Below are 18,538 nucleotides of genomic sequence, written 5' to 3'. Positions count from 1 at the left end.
GTGTCTCCAAAATGCGTGAGTTATGACAGCAGTAACAAATGATTTAATGATACCTGCTCGCACCACAAAGCGCTCGATGGCAGAATATATAATAAATATAATAGGGCATGCGGGAGAGCCCTGGAGGGGATATCCATATGTCATCCACATCTGAGCCGGTCTTAACTTTCACGACGGTCCATCTATATATGTATACAACGAATGACGCGTGATATGGATGACCACGCGGTCTCATTTCTATACTTTTGATTTAAAAGAGAGAGAGAGAGAGAGAGAGAGAGAGAGAAAGACAGTGACACGTCACACGTGCAGTCATCCCATGGAGCATGGTAGGTTTGACGATGTAAAACGTGGGAGAATATGTGCATCTATATACTACAGTATATACTTTCCAAGTTTCAACTTCCTAGTAAAAACTTTCTTAATTGCTTCTTTAGGGTAGAACCGTAGAGGTTGAATTTTCTTATTTCTTTTTCTCTTTTTTTAAGGAAAAATAAATAAAAAGATTATCGGCTTTCTGAAAGAAGTTCTTTGTTTTTATATATAACTCATTCTCGCTTTAAGACAAGCATTCTCTTTCATTGCCAATCAGATACGTACCTCGTATTCACGGTATCCTAAAGGTTTTCCAACTCCACTTCCAAAAAAAAAAAAAAAAAAGGCTTTTCCAACTCACCTATTCGTGATTCCTTTGAATGTCCTTATTTTAATTGTTGGCGTTCTTTCTTAAGTTCTTGAAATGCCGTCAGGTTTTTCAATTCATAAAGCTAAAACGGGTTTTCCTGTTTTTTGAGATTGCTAGTTACAAGTTCTTTGAAAAGTTTTGAATCTAAAGATAGAAAGTTTTTGTTTTTTACTTTTATTTTTGAATCTAGGGATAGAAAGTTGGAGTGGGTTGTTTGTGATTTTGATAAAGAGAGAGAGAGAGAGAGAGAGAGAGGAGAGAGAAGTTGGATTGGGTATTGGAAATATAGAGTTTTAGAGAAAGTGTATAGTACTGTGTCCATGCGAAGAAACCGCTGCTAGTTCCGTACAATAATCATTGGCTTTTCCATCAATACTTCTCGTCATGGCTGTGGTGAGTCCTATGCCTGCAAGCTCCCAAATTGGGTTTCATCACTTCAGGGCTCCAACGGTTGAGGCATATGGCCAAGAGATAATAGAGCTACCAGTGGCGCCACCTATAACCGAAGAGATAATATATGTTGCTGTGGGAGATATCGTGAAGGAGAGCATATTGACCATAGCATGGGCATTGCGGAAATCAAAAAGGAAGAAGATTTGCCTCCTTCACGTTCTTCAGCCTTCACAAACAATCCCATTGAGTAAGTCAGACCGCATATAAATTTAGCCATATATAAATTTCTATATTTTCATGAATATGTGTGTTTACAATTTGAGATTTGTTGGGAATGTGTAAAATGGTGTTGTAGTTGATTTCTAATCATTGAGATTAATGTTTAACTTGATTTGCAGTGGGTACAAGATTTCCAGCAAGCTCACTGGAAGAAGAACAAGTCAAGGCTCACAGGAAAACTGAAATGGAAAATATGCTAAAGACCCTGAATCGCTACCTTCTAATCTGCCGCCAAATAGGGGTACAACTTCTTATGTCCCTTTTTGGCTATATTTCTGCAGCTAATTGATCTTGTTGTGTTTCCTTTTTTTTTTAAGTAAAAAAATATTTCTTGAATCGTGGACATGATGTTTTTTTTTTTTTTTTCCTAAAGGATACCATGGATTATTATGACCAGTCATTTGATATTGTGCATGATGGGTTATAATAGTTTACTTCCAACTTTTGGGATTGATGATTTAAAAATCTTTAATTTTTTTTTTTAAATCCTTTTAAAATGACGGATTGAATTTTTTGATTTATTTTGGGGACGATGGCATTCAAATTTAGGTGCAAGTAGGGGTAGTACATACTGCAATGGAAAGCATTGAAAAGGGAATTGTGGATCTCATCTCGAAGCATGGAATCAAGAAGCTTGTTATGGGAGCAGCAGCCGACAAGAACTATTCAAGGTATTTATCGGTTTGAAAAATATCTAAGAAGAAGAAAAAGATCAAAGACAAAAAAAAAAATTAATGTTTGTACGATGAGAAAGTGTACCATGTTTCGGAAACATGAATCTTCTCCCTCACATAAGGATGGACCTCACATATTTGGGGTCTATCCTCATGTGAGGGAGAGGATACATGTTTCCGAAATATAATGGATTTTCTCAATACTGATCTATTCTATTGTCTAAAAAAGTGGCTATAATTTAATGCTGGAATATTTGTAGAATTTAATCTCTATGAATTTAAAATTTTCTTCTAATTACATGGTGGTATCTATCTATTGGATTATGATAACAAGTAAATTAATATCTTTTCAAATCCTCATTGTGATTTGTAGGAAATATGGTTCCATTATTGTGTGTGTGTGTGTTTTTTTTTTTTTTTTTTTTTTTTTTTGGAATGATTCAAAGTCTACCGGGTGTGGTTTATTATTCCCCAATTTAGTTAAATGTTTTTAATCAAAATAAGTCAATCTTGCATAATGGTCTACTTATTGAAACTTGCATATGTATTTATATAAGGAGATTGCTTACCCTACAGCTTAACTTGAAGAAAATTGAAGGACCTCAAATCTAAGAAAGTCATATATTTCTCTCTCACATGTGGGGTCCACCCTCATGTGAGGGAGATGATGCATGTTTTTGAAATATAATGGATTTTCTCAATACTGATCTATTCTATTGTCTAAAAAAGTGGCTATAATTTAATAATGAAATATTTGTAGAATTTAATCTTTATGAATTTAAAATTTTTATCTAATTACATGGTGGCATCTATCTCTTGGATTCTGATAACAAGTAAACTAATATCTTTTCAAATCCTCATTGTGATTTGCAGGAAATATGGTTCCATTATTGTGTGTGTGTGCGCTTTTGAATGATTCAAAGTCTACCATGTGTGGTTTATTATTCCCCAATTTAGTTAACTGTTTTTAATCAAAATAAATCAATCTTGCAGAATGATCTACTTATTGAAACTTGTATATGTATCTATATAAGGAGATTGCTTACCCTGCAACTTAACTTGCAGAAAATTGAAGGACCTCAAATCTAAGAAAGCCATATATGTCCGCCAAGAAGCACCTGCACATTGTCACATACAATTCATTTGTAAAGGGCATCTAATTCACACGAGGTTTGCTTGACATTCATTATTAAAATTGCGTTTGGCTATATCACTTGAGAATGTGTTTTTTCATCTAATAATAATTTATATTAAAATATTATGAAAATTATCATTTTTAAAAAATAACCCTAACAAAAGAAAGATCTAAGCACCAGAAATAAAAGAAGCTTCTTTTTTTTTTTTTTTTTTTTTTTTTTTTTTTTTTTTTTACGAGATAGTTTTGCAACAAAATATATATATATATATATATATATATATGTGTGTGTGTGTGCGCGCGCGCGCGCATGTATGTATAAGAACAATTTTCCTAGTTTCTCCATAAAAAAAATTTCTACAATCTCTCTCTCTCTCTCTCTCTCTCTATATATATATATATATATATATATATATATATATATATATATTTTTTTTTTTTTTTTACAGTACCTATATGCACACAAACAATTTTCCACAAAAATTTAAGAAATTGAACATAGTACTACTGCACATAAACTTTAGAATCCCAAAAATCATCATTAGCAACCAATCATCATCAATAATGTTACCCCACTCAAATGCCCCTCCCCCTCCCCCCCCCAAAAAAAAAAATCACCCATAAACTCATGATTTTTGTACATTTTTAAATAAAATAAAAAACTTTAAATTTAAAATTTTCATAAATAAGATAGTTGTTAATATTTGATTATCTTACACACATTCTTTATCTAGGATATTTAAAATCCTGGAAACCAATATAAAAAAAAAAAAAAAAAAAAAAAAAAAAAAAAAAAAAAAGTTGAAGTTCTAGATTTTAAATCACTACTACTACTATTGCAAGTAAACTCAACTGAAATATGCCTTATTTTTTCTTCACTCAAGTAACCTTGAAATCCAACAATATCATTGATGCAAGCATCGTGTATCAAAATAGGGAGGGTAGCTTATTGAATGGAGCTGATGTAAAGGCTGAATCTTCATTGCCAGAAGAAAGAACTCCAAACGCTAGTGACTATATCCAAGGAAGTGTCACTGATGGAGATGTTTCTGTTGCTCTAATAAACGAGTTGGTTGAAGAAAGGTGCGCTGATGAATGCAATGGGTCACTAAGGATAAGGAGTCCTTTAACTCGCTCTTCTACTGTAGGAGTCTCACCTTCATCAATGCAACCCAAACCAAACATGATTACTGATGAGAGTATTAGTGGAGCTCATGGTACAGTGGTACGTTCAAAACCTTTTCATCTGGGCTATATGTGTGTGTGTATGTCGTGAGTTATGCAGATGTATAGATTTTTGAGTTCAGATTTTTGAAAGTTGTGTTTAGCGCACTAATTATCTTAGTGGACTCAGGATGGAGATATATACCGTACTCTTTATAATCAACTTCAACAAATGATGGCAGAGGCTGAAAGTGCTAAGAAAGAAGCATTCCAAGCGACACTCAAATGTAGGAAAGCAGAAAGAGATGCAAGTGAGGCTATACGCAAGGTAAAGTCCTAATTACTTATTAGTGCAAGTGCAACTTCTTTCACGTTTTCTGTTGGATATATTGCAAAAATTCATTTATTTATGTAATTATGTAAACAATAAGAACATGCAGATTCTATAACCAAAAACACGTACACAAAGAAAGTAAATCTTGTGATGCATAAAATAATTAAGAACAATTAAATATATTCACAGATTAAATGAATGCAGAATGATAAATGTAAATTTGATCAAGTCTAGTGTTTAACAATATATCATTAACATGGATTTAGCCCTTACATTATTTCTTCAATGGTACTTTAAATTGAGTTTCTCCTGTTTCTCAGAATACAGTGATCACACCAAACAAGGAAGAAGCTCAAATAATCTGAACACTTGGCGAACAAAACTGTCTCTTTCTCTTTCTTAGACTCTATGCATGAAAATTAATCCCAGGTAAAAGCTACCTAAATGGAATGAGGGACTCACTATTATAAACACACTAGCACTATTTAAAAAAAGTTGCAACATGAACAGATATAATGTTCAAGAATAAAAAAATAAAAAAATACCATGCAATAAACAAACACTTAAATAAAATAATATAAATTTATTTAATAACTCATAAAATGTCAATTTCTTTTTTATGTTAGTCTCAAAGATTTTACTTCTTTAAAAGTCATTTTATGATTCACTTTTTTTTTTTTTTTTTGGGGACAAATGACCGCATGACATTAATCTCCTTGTGAAGAACTTGTCCCAACTCGGATCCAAAATTGACCACCCAAACACTTGCAAATAACCATTTTCTAACATTTTCTCAATTAGGTAGCTGATTTTTCCGGTGATTGAAGTGTTTTAATCAATCGCCACATATATTTAGTGAGTTTTTCTTAACTTTATAGTGATTTATCAGGTATATTAAATTAAAATATTAAAGTTGTTCTATATATTGTAGATAGATCAACAAGTGAAGACCCAAAACATTAAATTGTGAATAGTTAATTCAATTTACAGGTTAAAAAATCAGAAAGTTTATACGCTGAGGATTTGAAATGCAAAAAAGAAATGGAGAAAGTACTAGCAAAAGAGAGAGCAGAACTTGAAAAGGTGAAGCATGAGAGAGACCAAGTTATGAGAGAACTCCAGATTTCCCAAAATCAAAGATCATTATTTGAGAGCCAAGTGAAAGAATCTCATCAATCTGTAAAGGGGTTGGAGAAGAGAATTATGTTTGTTTTGGAACTATCACAAATTTATAAAAGAGAAAGGGATGAGATGCAAATGGAACGTGACACTGCACTGAAAGAAGTTGAAGAGCTGAGAAGAAAGCAAGGAGTAGTGGCCTCATGCACATGCATGCCTCAATTCTTCAGTGAGTTCTCGGTCTCAGAGATAAAAGAAGCAACGCGAAACTTTGATTCATCCCTAATAATTGGACAAGGAGGATATGGGGACATCTTTAAATGTTTCCTGCGTTGCACCCAGGTAGCTATAAAAGTCTTACATACTGGAAGTTCACAAGGGCCCTCTGAATTTCATCAGGAGGTATGATGGTTTAAACATTACCTATTTAATAGTAGAAGTTTCTCTATTTTAGTACTTTTTATAGGCAGTAAAAAATAACATATCAAAAAAAAAAAAAAAAAAAAATAGTTACAATAATTAGTATCTTCAAATTTAATAGAATGGTGGAAAAAAAATACATGTAACCTTTAGTTTGTTGATGAGAATCCATAATCTAACTCTAAAAATTTTAAAACTAAGGCTTAGTTTTTGTTGTTCACAATGATATTTAGTTAAATGGCTCAATTAAATAAATGTAAAATATTTAAATCACTAACCACTGTTTGCTTGAGTGCAATTGGCATATTTGATGCATTTCAGTTCTATATGAATAGATGCTCAAATGTATTATATTGTCTTGATTTTTACATATGCGTATGTTCAGTCTAGTTGGTTATTGTCTTTATTGGTTTTAGACCCTGTTTACCAAGTTTTAAATCCAAATATATACTTAATGCAATTATGTATGTCCTTAGTGTCAAACAATCACCAGTCTTGTGCAAGAATAAAAACAACAAAAAATACAAAAAAAAACAACAATATTATGGTGACCTAGGAAAAACTAATGGAATATAGATTTCAAAATAAAAACACCGGAGGGATTTAACCTAGCATCCCTTAATGCCAAAACACATCTACTATTAAGATAGAATTTTACAAATTGAATAACCATAATCCTAGTAAAATTTACTAACATTATCCAAAGCAGCTCCAAATCCAAAGACTTATTCAATTATCAAGATGGGTTGCACTTGGATCTCCTTTCCACGACTTCAAGTACTCACTTAAAGATTTTGGTCTAGTACTTGAGAATATTGGGATTGCAGCAACTTTAAGACCCGTTTGGTAACGGTGTTTAAGTATTGTTGTTCAAATTTTAATATTTTGAAAATATGTGCTTGAGTTTTATAGAAATACATATCAGAAGTATTATTGTTGTTTAAACAACAATGCCAAACAGTCCCTGAGATCACCACCTTTGCTGAATATGCTTCACTTCAATCATCCGTAGGGGCTTTTGATAGCAGAGGCACAATAACTTTAGATTCTCAATTAGTAGATCTCCAAAAGTATTTATCACATGTACAAGGGTTTTCTTAAGTAGCTAAATACACAAACCTAGATCTCCCAGTCTGATCATAGAAAACTGGCCTATTTCATTGATTGGATCACTATCAAAAGCTATTGAAAAACATGAAACTTGCATATATAGTGAATTCCAGCATTTGGTCAAAAATCTTGTCTATGTGTTAAGGGTTGAATTGATGAGGTGATAGTAGCTAAATTCGAGGTTAGCTAGGCCTCCTGGGATGAATGCAAGAATGGGAAGAAGAATAGAATAACAAAAAAAAAAAGAATACTAAGCTTTACTGAATTGATACCCCTCATGGTTACATGCCTCTCATCCTTATACCCCAATTCCCTTTGGTAAATAACTGCACATAGCTGTGCTTACAGCTGTGTAACTAACTCACACCCCAGCTGTCCTAGCTGTCACAACTAACTCCACTAACCCTTACACCTGATTCGGGTACAAGCATCCCTATAGTCTTATTGTAGTTCCTAGATACTTACCTTTGCTATTTTAGCTAATTAGGTACCTTAGCAGACAGCCAAGCACTTAACCAATTAAAATAGCAATGGTCATTACATTTAACAATTCTCCTAATTAAAACTCCTAACAAATACCTCCCTCTTTAAAAGACCTCGCCCACAAGGTGAGGGAACCTTTGCTGCATCACATATAAATTCTCCCAAGTAGCATCATCAACACCTTCTCCTTGCCACTGAACTAGGACTTGAGTGATGGTCCTATTTCGAAGCTGGTGTGACCTTTCCTGAAGCATAGCTACAGGCTCTGTGATGACTACCCCTTCCATATCAGTAGGTGGTAGAGTGGGAATTGAGACCACATGTTGACCCAACTTAGCTTTCAAGCAAGATACATGGAAGGTGGGATGAATTTTAGAATTTGGAGGTAAATCCAATTTATATGACACCTCTCCAACCTTCTGCAAAATCTGGAATGGTCCATAGAACTTAGGAGCTAATTTCTTCAACTGATGGTGCTTAAGGGACTTCTGTTTGCAAGGTTGGAGTCTTAGGAACACCCAATCCCCCACAAAGAAGCTTCTCTCAGTCCTATGCCTGTCAGAATATAGCTTCATTCTGTCTAGTGCTGCTACCAAATTCTGCCTTAGTAAAGAGGTCAATTGCTGTCTAGTCCTCAAATGAGCATCCACTCCTTCAATCTTTGTTGTACCAGCAATGTAGTCCATCAATCGTGGAGGAGGATAGCCATACACTGCTTCAGAAGGAGTGACCTTGAGTGAGGTGTGGAAGTTGGTATTAAACCAATACTCAGCAAGTGGCAACCACTCCACCCAAGTGGCTGGTCTGTCAGCTGCAAAAGCTCTCAGATAGTGTTCAAGACTTTTGTTCACAACCTCTGTTTGGCCATCTGTCTGGGGATGATATTCTGAGGACATTGCCAATTGAATGCCCTGAAGTTTCATCAGTTCTTGCCAAAAGTGAGAAGTGAAAACAGGGTCCCTGTCACTCACAATTGAAGTAGGCATCCCATGCAATTTAAACACATGTTGCAGATACAAGTTTGCCACTTTAGAAGCAGTGTAGGGATGTAACAAGGCTATGAAGTGAACAAACTTTGTGAACCTGTCCACCACTACCATCACCACTTCCTTCATTGAGATTTTGGCAAGCCTTCAACAAAATCCATGCTCACAGCCACCCAAGGTCTCTCTGGGATAGGCAAGGGCTGTAGTAGACCTGCTGGATGACATGTTTCATGCTTTAGTCTTTGACAAGTGTCACACTCCCTAACATATTTCCTCACATCTGACTTCAATCCGGGCCAATAGAAGTCCCTTTGAACCCTGTGCAAAGTTTTAAGAACCCCAGAATGTCCCCCCCCCCCCCCCATGGTCCATCATGTACCTGCTGCAAAATAGCTGTTTTTAAGGATTCACATGACCCCACATACATCCTGCCTTTGTACAACAGCAGCCCATTGTGCATACTAAATCCCTTAGGATCCTCCTTCCCTGTTTGAAAAGCTTCCAAAATACTCATAACATGGGAATCAGTAGCATAACTGGATTTAAGTTGAGCTAACCAGTCAGGAGTACGGAAAGAAATCATACACAAAACCCCATTTTGAGATGAGACTTCATCACTAGGGACCTATCTGGACAAAGCATCAGCTACTACATTTTCTTTACCCTTCTTATATTCCACAATAAAGGCATACCCTAGCAGCTTGGTGATCCACTTTTGTTGGGCTAGTGTACCAATTTTCTGTTCCAAAATATACTTGAGGCTCTGCTGGTCTGTCCTTACCAGAAAAGAGTTTCCAACCAGGTATGGCCTCCACCTTTGCACAGCAGTGACCAAGGCTAGCAGTTCCTTTTCATAAGTTGATAAAGCTAAACTCCTGCCTTTAAGAGCGTGGCTGTGAAATGCTATAGCTCTCCCTTCCTGCATTAATGCAGCTCCCAACCCAACACCTGAAGCATCACACTCCACCACAAATAGTTTATCAAAGTTTGGAAGAGTTAAGACAGGTGGATTGGACATAGCAGACTTGAGATTCTAGAATGCCATCTCAGCTTCTTCAGTCCAAGCAAAAGAATCTTTTCTCAAAAGGGCTATCAGTGGTGCTGCAATCTGCCCATATCCTTTCACAAATTTCCTGTAATACCCTGTGAGACCTAGGAATCCCCTCAAGGCCTTAACATCCTTTGGAGTAGGCCATTGTTGCATTGCCATTGTTTTCTTAGGATCTGTCCTTACTCCCTCACCAGAAATCAAGTGGCCCAAGTACTCCACCTCTTCACAAGCAAAGACACACTTGGATTTCTTTGCAAATAACTTCTCCTTAGTTAACACCTCCAATACAGTTTTGAGATGAGAAACATGTTCAACCAGGGACTTGCTATACACCAGAATGTCATCAAAAAACACAAGAACAAACCTTCTAAGGTAGGGTCTAAACACTTGATTCATTAGGGACTGGAATGTTGAAGGAGCATTAGTGAGTCCAAAGGGCATAACCAGAAATTCATGACGTCCCTCATGAGTCCTAAAGGCTGTTTTAGGAATGTCTTCCTCACTCATCCTAATCTGATGATATCCTGACCTTAAGTCAAGTTTAGAAAATATGCAAGCACCATTCAGCTCATCAAGCAATTCATCAATAACAGGTATTGGAAATTTATCCTTAATGGTATTCAAGTTAAGCTGCCTATAATCAATGCACATACGCCAAGAGCCATCTGCCTTCCTCACCAACAAAACAGGAGATGAAAAGGGACTGCAACTATTCCTTATAGATCCAGTAGACAACAATTCCTTAACTATTTTTTCTATCTCATTCTTTTGATAAAAAGGGTACATGTATGGCCTCTGGCAGATTGGTTGAACTCCATCTTTAAGGGTAATATGATGTTCATGACCCCTGAGAGGAGGCAGGCCTACTGGAGTATCAAAAACATGAGAAAAATCTTGCAGTAGATCAGTTACTGCCACAGGTAATGCAGCCTGTTTCTCCAGTGATGAAGGGTTTGAAATATGAACCAACAGACCCTTTTGATTGGGGTTTTAAGAAATTGGTCACCATCAATGAGATGTGAATCAGTTTGCTTCAATCCTTGCAGCTTGATGTTATGCCCTTGATGACAGAATTCCATAGTTAAGAATTGGAAATTCCATTGAATATCACCCAATGTAGTTAGCCACTGTGTTCCTAGCACCACATCACATCCTCCAAGTGGTAACACATGGAATTGAATAGAAAACTCCCTTCCCTGCAAGCAAACTGGTACTTGATCACAAAATCCCTTAGTCCTGATCAAGGCACCATTGGCTACCTTGACCTCCAGTGTCTGTGATTGGTCAACTGCTAATTTCAGTCCAGGGGCTAAGGCTGCATCAATGAAGTTATGGGTGCTGCCTGTGTCAAGCAACACTACCAAACTTACTCCATTGATTTTACCCCTAATTCTCATAGTACCAGGCGTGGGGTTACCAATTAAAGCATATAAGGTTATCTCAACCTCCTCAGAATTGGCATTAGTGTCTTCTTTTTCAGCCATTGAACTCCCCAGGCCTTCTTCCAACTCAGTGATCTTGACACCAGACTATGGATCAATTCCCAAATCAATTCCCTCAAGCAGAAATATCTTAGCACTTTTACATTTATGACCAGGACTCCATTTATCATCACAATTATAACATAATCCCTTCTTTTTCCTATCTTCCATTTGAGCAGGAGAGATTCTTTTAATTGGAATTCTAGACTTGGTTTCTAAAAACGTGTTGACTCTAGGAGGACCCAAGATAGATGGCTTACCCGTTTCTTGTTGGATTCTAGAACTCCTTTTGCAACTGCTCCAATACTCCTCTTGAATCTTAGCCAAACCAAAGGCTGCATTCAATGATGGTGGATTCAGCATTCTCACAAGCAAACGGATTTCATCTCTCAAACCACTTAAGAAGCAACTCATCTTGTGTGTTGATGATAAGCCTTTGATTCGATTTGATAAGGCCTCAAATTCAGCTTTGTAAACAGCTACTGTTGAGGTCTGTTTCAACTTGGTAAGGGCCTCCATTGGATCATCATATGGTGTTAATCCAAATCTGACATATAAGGCTTGTACCATACCCTCCCAGTTACAGAAAATTCCACCATCCTCTGCGTCCTGGAACCACACCAAAGCTTCTTGGTCATGTGAAAGGAAGCCACCAAAAGTTTCTCCATAGCTGGAGTTTGGTAATAGGCAAAATACTAATTAGCTTTGTATACCCAGCTAGCAGGATCATCACCTGAGAAGCGAGGAAAATCAAGCCTAATAGGTTTGCCAAAGGTCATTGTTGAAGAATTAGGAATTGTAGATGAAGGTTCCTGTGATCTATTGTCATCCGTGTTCAACTTCTGAAGAATTGAAATAAGATGTTGGTTCATCTCATTCATTGTTCTGGTATGAATCTCCTGAATCTTTTGAATTTCCTGGATGCTTTTGCCATGATGATCAGAAGTAGCTCGAAGAGAAGAAATAGCTTCATTAGTGGCTGCCATGGCAGTTGTTGATCGTGTCTCAGCCATTAGTCACAGAATCTCGGCTCTGATACCAATTGTTAAGGGTTGAATTAATGAGATGATAGTAGCTAAATTCGAGGTTAGCTAGGCCTCCTGGGATGAATGCAAGAATGGGAAGAAGAATAGAATAACAAAAAAAAAAAAGGATACTGAGCTTTACTGAATTGATACCCCTCATGGTTACATGCCTCTCATCCTTATACCCCAATTCCCTTTGGTAAATAACTACACATAGCTGTGCTTACAGCTGTGTAACTAACTCACACCCCAGCTGTCCTAGCTGTCACAACTAACTCCACTAACCCTTACACCTGATTCGGGTACAAGCATCCCTATAGTCTTATTGTAGTTCCTACATACTTACCTTTGCTATTTTAGCTAATTAGGTACCTTAGCAGACAGCCAAGCACTTAACCAATTAAAATAGCAATGGTCATTACATTTAACAATTCTCCTAATTAAAACTCCTAACACTATGAATACGCACTTCTAAGACTCAATACAAGACACTTTCACTCACAATTTGCCAACCTAAACCCAAAACCTAAAAATCTCTAATCTTCACTATTTAGTCAGTAATTCTCACTTTCATAGCTCTAGCAAATACTTGAAGTATAATGAAATTGACTATGGGATTAGGATATATGTTGCATTTATTTATTTTTGCTATATATTTGAACATAGGGCATTTTTTTTCATCAAAATTGATAGGCTAAGTATGTATTGACTCCTTGTGATGAATTAATTAATTAATTAGCCAAGTTTATTAAGTAATCAAATTAACATGCAAAGCGCGTTGTAGCACAAACAAATCACCAATTAACTAAAACATGCAATGGAAAATAAATTGACACGGTGATTTGTTTACGAATGGGGAAAACCTACACAGCAAAAACACCACCGGGTGATTTAAGGTCACCACTCCTGAGAATCTACTATTATCAAAACAAGCGGTTACAAGTAAAGGAATTCCAATACCTTATACCAACCTACAGTTAGCCTTACCCCAATACCCAATTGGACTTGTTCTGTAGTAACAATCTTTCATTTCAATGCACGGCTCCTAATACGTGACTAACCAATTGCACGAATCCCAGTACGCGACTTAATCACCAACTTGAGAAGGATGTTGGCTGCAAAGTTCTTCAGTTCATCACATGATGAAGATCATGAAGTTGCTTGGTCACAAAACCCTATGGTGTACAAACACAGCAATTTCTTCAAGAGAAAGAAGAACTAGGGCAAAATTAGGTTTCCAGTCACACCTTTCTTTACACTATGGAATTGTGCTCTTGTGCAACTTCTGTAACTTTTTACGGCCCTTAAAATAATCCTTTATATATGTTTAGGGTTGTGAAAAAAGAAAACCCAAACATACATTCACGGATCGAAAGAAAATCAGTTTGAAAAACTAAACTTCATAAACCTCGATAGATAGCCATCTATCGAGCTAGTTGTCGAGTCATGGATTTCAGCAGCTTTTAAATCTCGATAGATGCTAGCTGTTGAGCTAGCTTTCGAGTTTTAAAATCCTACACTTTCTAACTTGATTCTTGGACAGACTTGTATGATTTTAACACTTGAACTTGAAACATTGTTTCTTGAAGCATTAAACACATCATAGATCTACCCAAATACAAGTAAACTGTGTTTTGTCAAAAGATTAGCTAATTATATAAAATGTTGACATATGTTCCTAATATTGAATCACATATGTCCTAACAAAAATATCTCTCAAAAAATTTAGGTATAATTAATTTCATTCTTGCACTAGTATATAAATATATATATATATATATATATATATATATATATATATATATATATATAATTTGTTTTCATTATAATAGTATTGATTCACAATCATGTAGATGGATAGCATATGAATGTGACAAAACTGAGGAGCTGAAAATAAATAAAATTGTTTTAATTTGACTATTAATAGAATTTTCTGGACAAGATTCGAATATTTATAATCTTCTACTTTCATACCATAATAAATAACCACTTGTTTTAAAATTTTAACTATTAAGAAATAAGAAAGTTAACTATTTAACCAGATTTTAATAAAGATAAACATAATGAAAATTGTTGCAAATAAGGTTCCTTATAATTAAGTTTTCTGTCACAATAGACTTGGTAAAAACTCATTTTTCTATGATCCTGTGAGTGTGTCTCAATAGTTTATTCAGTAGTTGATAATTTGAAACATTCAACAATTTGCTTACAAGTTTCACATTGTAAATAATCAGGTTAATGTGTTGAGTAAGTTGAAGCATCCCAATCTTGTAAAACTCATTGGATCTTGCCCAGAAGTTCACGCTCTCATCTATGAGCTTCTTCCCAATGGGAGCCTTGAGGATCGACTCAACTGTAAAAACAATACTCCACCACTGTCATGGCAAACTCGGATACAGCTTGCCACTGAATTGTGCTCTGTCCTTGTCTTTCTTCATTCCCACAACATAGTACATGCTGATTTGAAACCCTCCAATATTCTCCTTGATGGTTCCTTCATTGGCAAGCTTAGTGACTTTGGAATCTGTCGTATACTACGTGACAGTTCTAGCGACACAACATTGTGTCATAGAACTATCCAGAAGGGCACTCTGGCTTATATGGATCCCGAGTTCATTCACACAGGAGTGCTCACTATAAAATCAGATGTTTATTCTTTTGGGATCATATTGTTACAACTGTTGACTGGGAGACCAGCCTTTGGGATAAAAAAGGAAGTGGAACGTGCCATAAATATAGGAAATTTGAAAGCTCTTTTGGATCCTTCGGCTGGAAATTGGCCATTCGTGCAGGCTGAACAGTTGAGTCGCTTGGCCTTGAAGTGTTGTGACATGTACAGGAAATGCAGGCCAGACCTTGGGTCAGAAGTCTGGCAGGTACTTCAGATTCAGACAATGAGGGCTGCTTCTTGTGGAGGCTCATCCTCAATCAGCTTGGATTCTTAATAACATCATCAGACACCTTCATATATACTATTCTTCATTTATCCCATGTCCAAGGCATTGTATAGTAGTTTTATTACCCCCAAAAATGCAAAGGATCCGACTTAGCCTGGATTATCTTTGGTGATCACATCCTCCTATGTATATATGATGTGGTATTATGACTAAAGGGAGCACTACTCTATTGTTTTGGATTATAATTCAATCATATGTACAGTGTCTTGAGTACTTAAATTCTTATGTGTAAGGTTGAATTTAATCAACCATGTGTTGGCTTTATTCCATGACAAATTTGCTTGTAATATAGCACTTAGAAACCTTGTATTTAGGTGGGAATCATGTAAGAGTAGTGTGTGAGAGAGTGTGAAGAAATGCTCAAGACAGTGCAGTGAAGCAGAGACTCGCGGCTAGGACTCGCGGGTGGCTCGCGGCTTGCAAGCCGCCAAAAGTTGCTCACGTGCAGAGCATGCAGGGGACCTGAACAGTCACGCCACCTGGAGCACTACACGACAAAAATCCAGACTGGCCATTAAGTTAGCTCGCGACTTGAACTCGCGACTCAGTCAAGTCGCGAGGTCAAGTCGCCAGCCAGCCCTGTTTTTGGAAAAACTGACTCTTCGCATTCCATTCTCACACCAGTATAAATACCCCTCATTCCCACAAAATATGTGTGGCTATTCAGAAAGAAAAACCCTAAGAGAGGTTTCTTCAAAACACCCACCCAATTAGAGAGAGCTACTCATTCTTAGAGAGAAATCTTTGTAGTCTCTTCTCATTCCCTCTCTCATTGTCATACCTATTGAGAGGAGATTTCTATCCAAACACTACCCACACCCATTTAGAGTGTTGAGTGTTTTTGGAGTTTTGGGAAGTATTGGAAGATGCCAAGGATGGCGGATGCTATGGTCTAGTAGCGGAATCCGGTAAGCTAGAAAAGAAAAAGGTTCGGCGTAACCTCGTTGGAGCAAGAAGCTTGGAGGGCTTAGGTACATCGGGTAGATTAGGCTTGGAGGGTCTATTGCTGTTCATGTATCCCAACTACATTTTCTAGTGGATTATTGACCGCTTGGAGGGCAGCGGAGAGGTTTTACGCCGAGGGCTTCGGTTTCCTCTTCGATAACACATCGTGTGTTGTCCTTGTGTTTGCATCTCTCTTCCCTTTATCTTTGCCTTTTATTTTCTGCTATGGATGTGATTTATAATTGGCTTAGATTGATTTCCAATTCTATTTATAGTTTATGTTAAGTTTCCGCACACTAGTTGTTTGACATAATGCTTGAATTGGTTAAGTTGTAATTTGGGGGTCTAAACGTTCAAAGGTGTTTATACACGTTTTTGAACTTTCATTTGGTATCAGAGCGGGTACACTTGTTGTGGTTTAAATACCTAAGTGTGATCCTTAACCCCTTGTGTTTATTTGCCATGGATTGTGCTTTGTATGCCTCTTTGCATGATTTGGTTGGTGATGAATGTAACATGCCACATGTTTGTGAAAATGCCTCTATGAGTGTTAATCCTCATAAGTGTGATGACATGTTATTTGAATCCATGGGTGTTGCTGACAAACTCTTGAAGAAAAATGCTAAGAAGTTTCAAAAGAATTTGAGCAAGTTATTTTGTGAAAAGGATGATTTGATTGCTAAGCTCAATGAATCCAACAAATTGGTTGAGAAATATAAAAAACTTGCTGAAATTTCTCTTGAAAAGCTGAAAGAGTTTGAATGTTTGAATATGGACTTGGATGCTAAACTTGTTTTGTCTAACAAACTTGTTGATGATCTTAAATGTGAAAATGAATCTCTTAAGATGCATGCCAAGTGTTTGATTGCTGAACCCATTGATAAAATGGATGATAATATTTGTTGCAATCATGTTGTGGTACCCGATTTTGTGCCTAGTGTGTGTTCTACCTTAAAGGACAAATCGGTGTACATTCCTCCACATAAAAGAAATCAAAAGGTGGAGAGAAAGGCTGTTAAGTCAAAACCTTCGTTTAGGTCTCAACCTAAGGCTTTGGATGGATCTAAGTTTGTTCCAACTTGCCACCATTGTGGTGTGATTGGTCATATAAGACCTCAATGTCATAAGTTGAAGAGGGAACAAAACCATGTTGCTAGATCCATTCCCAAAAAGCCTAGTGGACCTAAACACATTGTTTGTCACCATTGTGGTGCCTTTGGTCATCTAAGACCTCATTGCTCTAAGTTTCAAGCTCTTAAGAGAATCAAAAGAAAAGAGAAACTTGAGCTTTTTGGAAGTTGTGCTAAAAAGAGTAAACTGGATTTGAGTGAAAATAGCATGTTGTTAAAGAAAATGTTTAATGCTCTTAACTCCTTGACTATGTGCATCTCCGGTTCTCATTCTTCCAACCCTCGTCTCGGTTCTCTTGAGACACTCATTCCAAACAATCGTTCCGTTTGGATGAGGAAGGGTTCCTATGGTTGAGTTTTTGCTCTTTTGGTCCTTGATCTAATTCTTTCGATCTTTGTAGGACCCTTCATGCATTAAATGTCATATCTTCATGCATTTTGTGCATCTTGCATTTATTTGTATGCATTGTTTTGTTTTTTATCTTACTTTTATGTTTCTATTTTGTGTGAGTAAAAATCCAAAACCACATAAAAAGTAAAAAATTCAAAAAATTTGATCGTATTTGTTTGAGCACATATCACATGTGAGTTTGGCCTTGTACCTTTGTACAAATGGCTTTGTGCATTTACGAGCTTAGCTTGTTATTTTTGCACGTATATCTTTGTGGGAAAAATCTTGACATCTTTGTGTGATTGTTGTAAATCGATCTTCAAGCTTGTCATGAATGATTTGTCAATAGTCATGTTGGTTTTGATACATGCGTAGACTTGTGCTTATATCTCTTCCCACTCTTTTATTTTTATTGCTTAAAGAGCTCAATAAATGTAAATCTCAAAATGAAAAGAGATAATGAGCTGCAAAAGCCGTCGCACATACTAGTATTCGACTAGGAAAAAGGGAAAGCGACTTATATGAAAATGTATGATGCCCAAAAAGCCAAAGGCTTGTTCTTCAAAGTGAAATATCAAAAATTTCAGGTATCAATCTCAAAAATGAGATGTATTGCTCAAAATGAGTTGTATTGATTCAAAATGATCAAATGATATGAATTGTAAAAAGCCAAATGAAAAGCTTCAATCTTATGTAATCATTTTCTTATGGGAGGTCATATATGTTCACTTCTATAATTGAGATAGACCACTTGACTTAGTACTAGTTGTGTATGA

General features: G+C 36.3%; 1 protein-coding gene across 1 annotated transcript; it reads left to right on the top strand.

Annotated features, from left to right (window-relative positions):
* Positions 1-747: 747 nt before the first annotated feature.
* LOC126696903 (U-box domain-containing protein 33-like) lies at positions 748-15,515 on the top strand. Its single transcript, XM_050393654.1, has 8 exons — positions 748-1,325; positions 1,477-1,598; positions 1,907-2,028; positions 3,097-3,201; positions 4,103-4,391; positions 4,521-4,658; positions 5,655-6,185; positions 14,574-15,515. Exons 1-8 carry the CDS (start codon positions 1,070-1,072, stop codon positions 15,282-15,284), a joined length of 2,274 nt encoding a protein of 757 aa, XP_050249611.1. The 5' UTR covers positions 748-1,069; the 3' UTR covers positions 15,285-15,515.
* The last annotated feature ends 3,023 nt before the right edge of the window (positions 15,516-18,538 follow it).

Source organism: Quercus robur, chromosome 8 (genome assembly GCF_932294415.1).
Source record: "Quercus robur chromosome 8, dhQueRobu3.1, whole genome shotgun sequence".
NCBI classification, from domain to species: Eukaryota; Viridiplantae; Streptophyta; class Magnoliopsida; order Fagales; family Fagaceae; genus Quercus; species Quercus robur.
The sequence above is the reverse complement of the archived record's forward strand: the minus strand, read 5'-3'. Positions and strand labels throughout refer to the sequence as shown.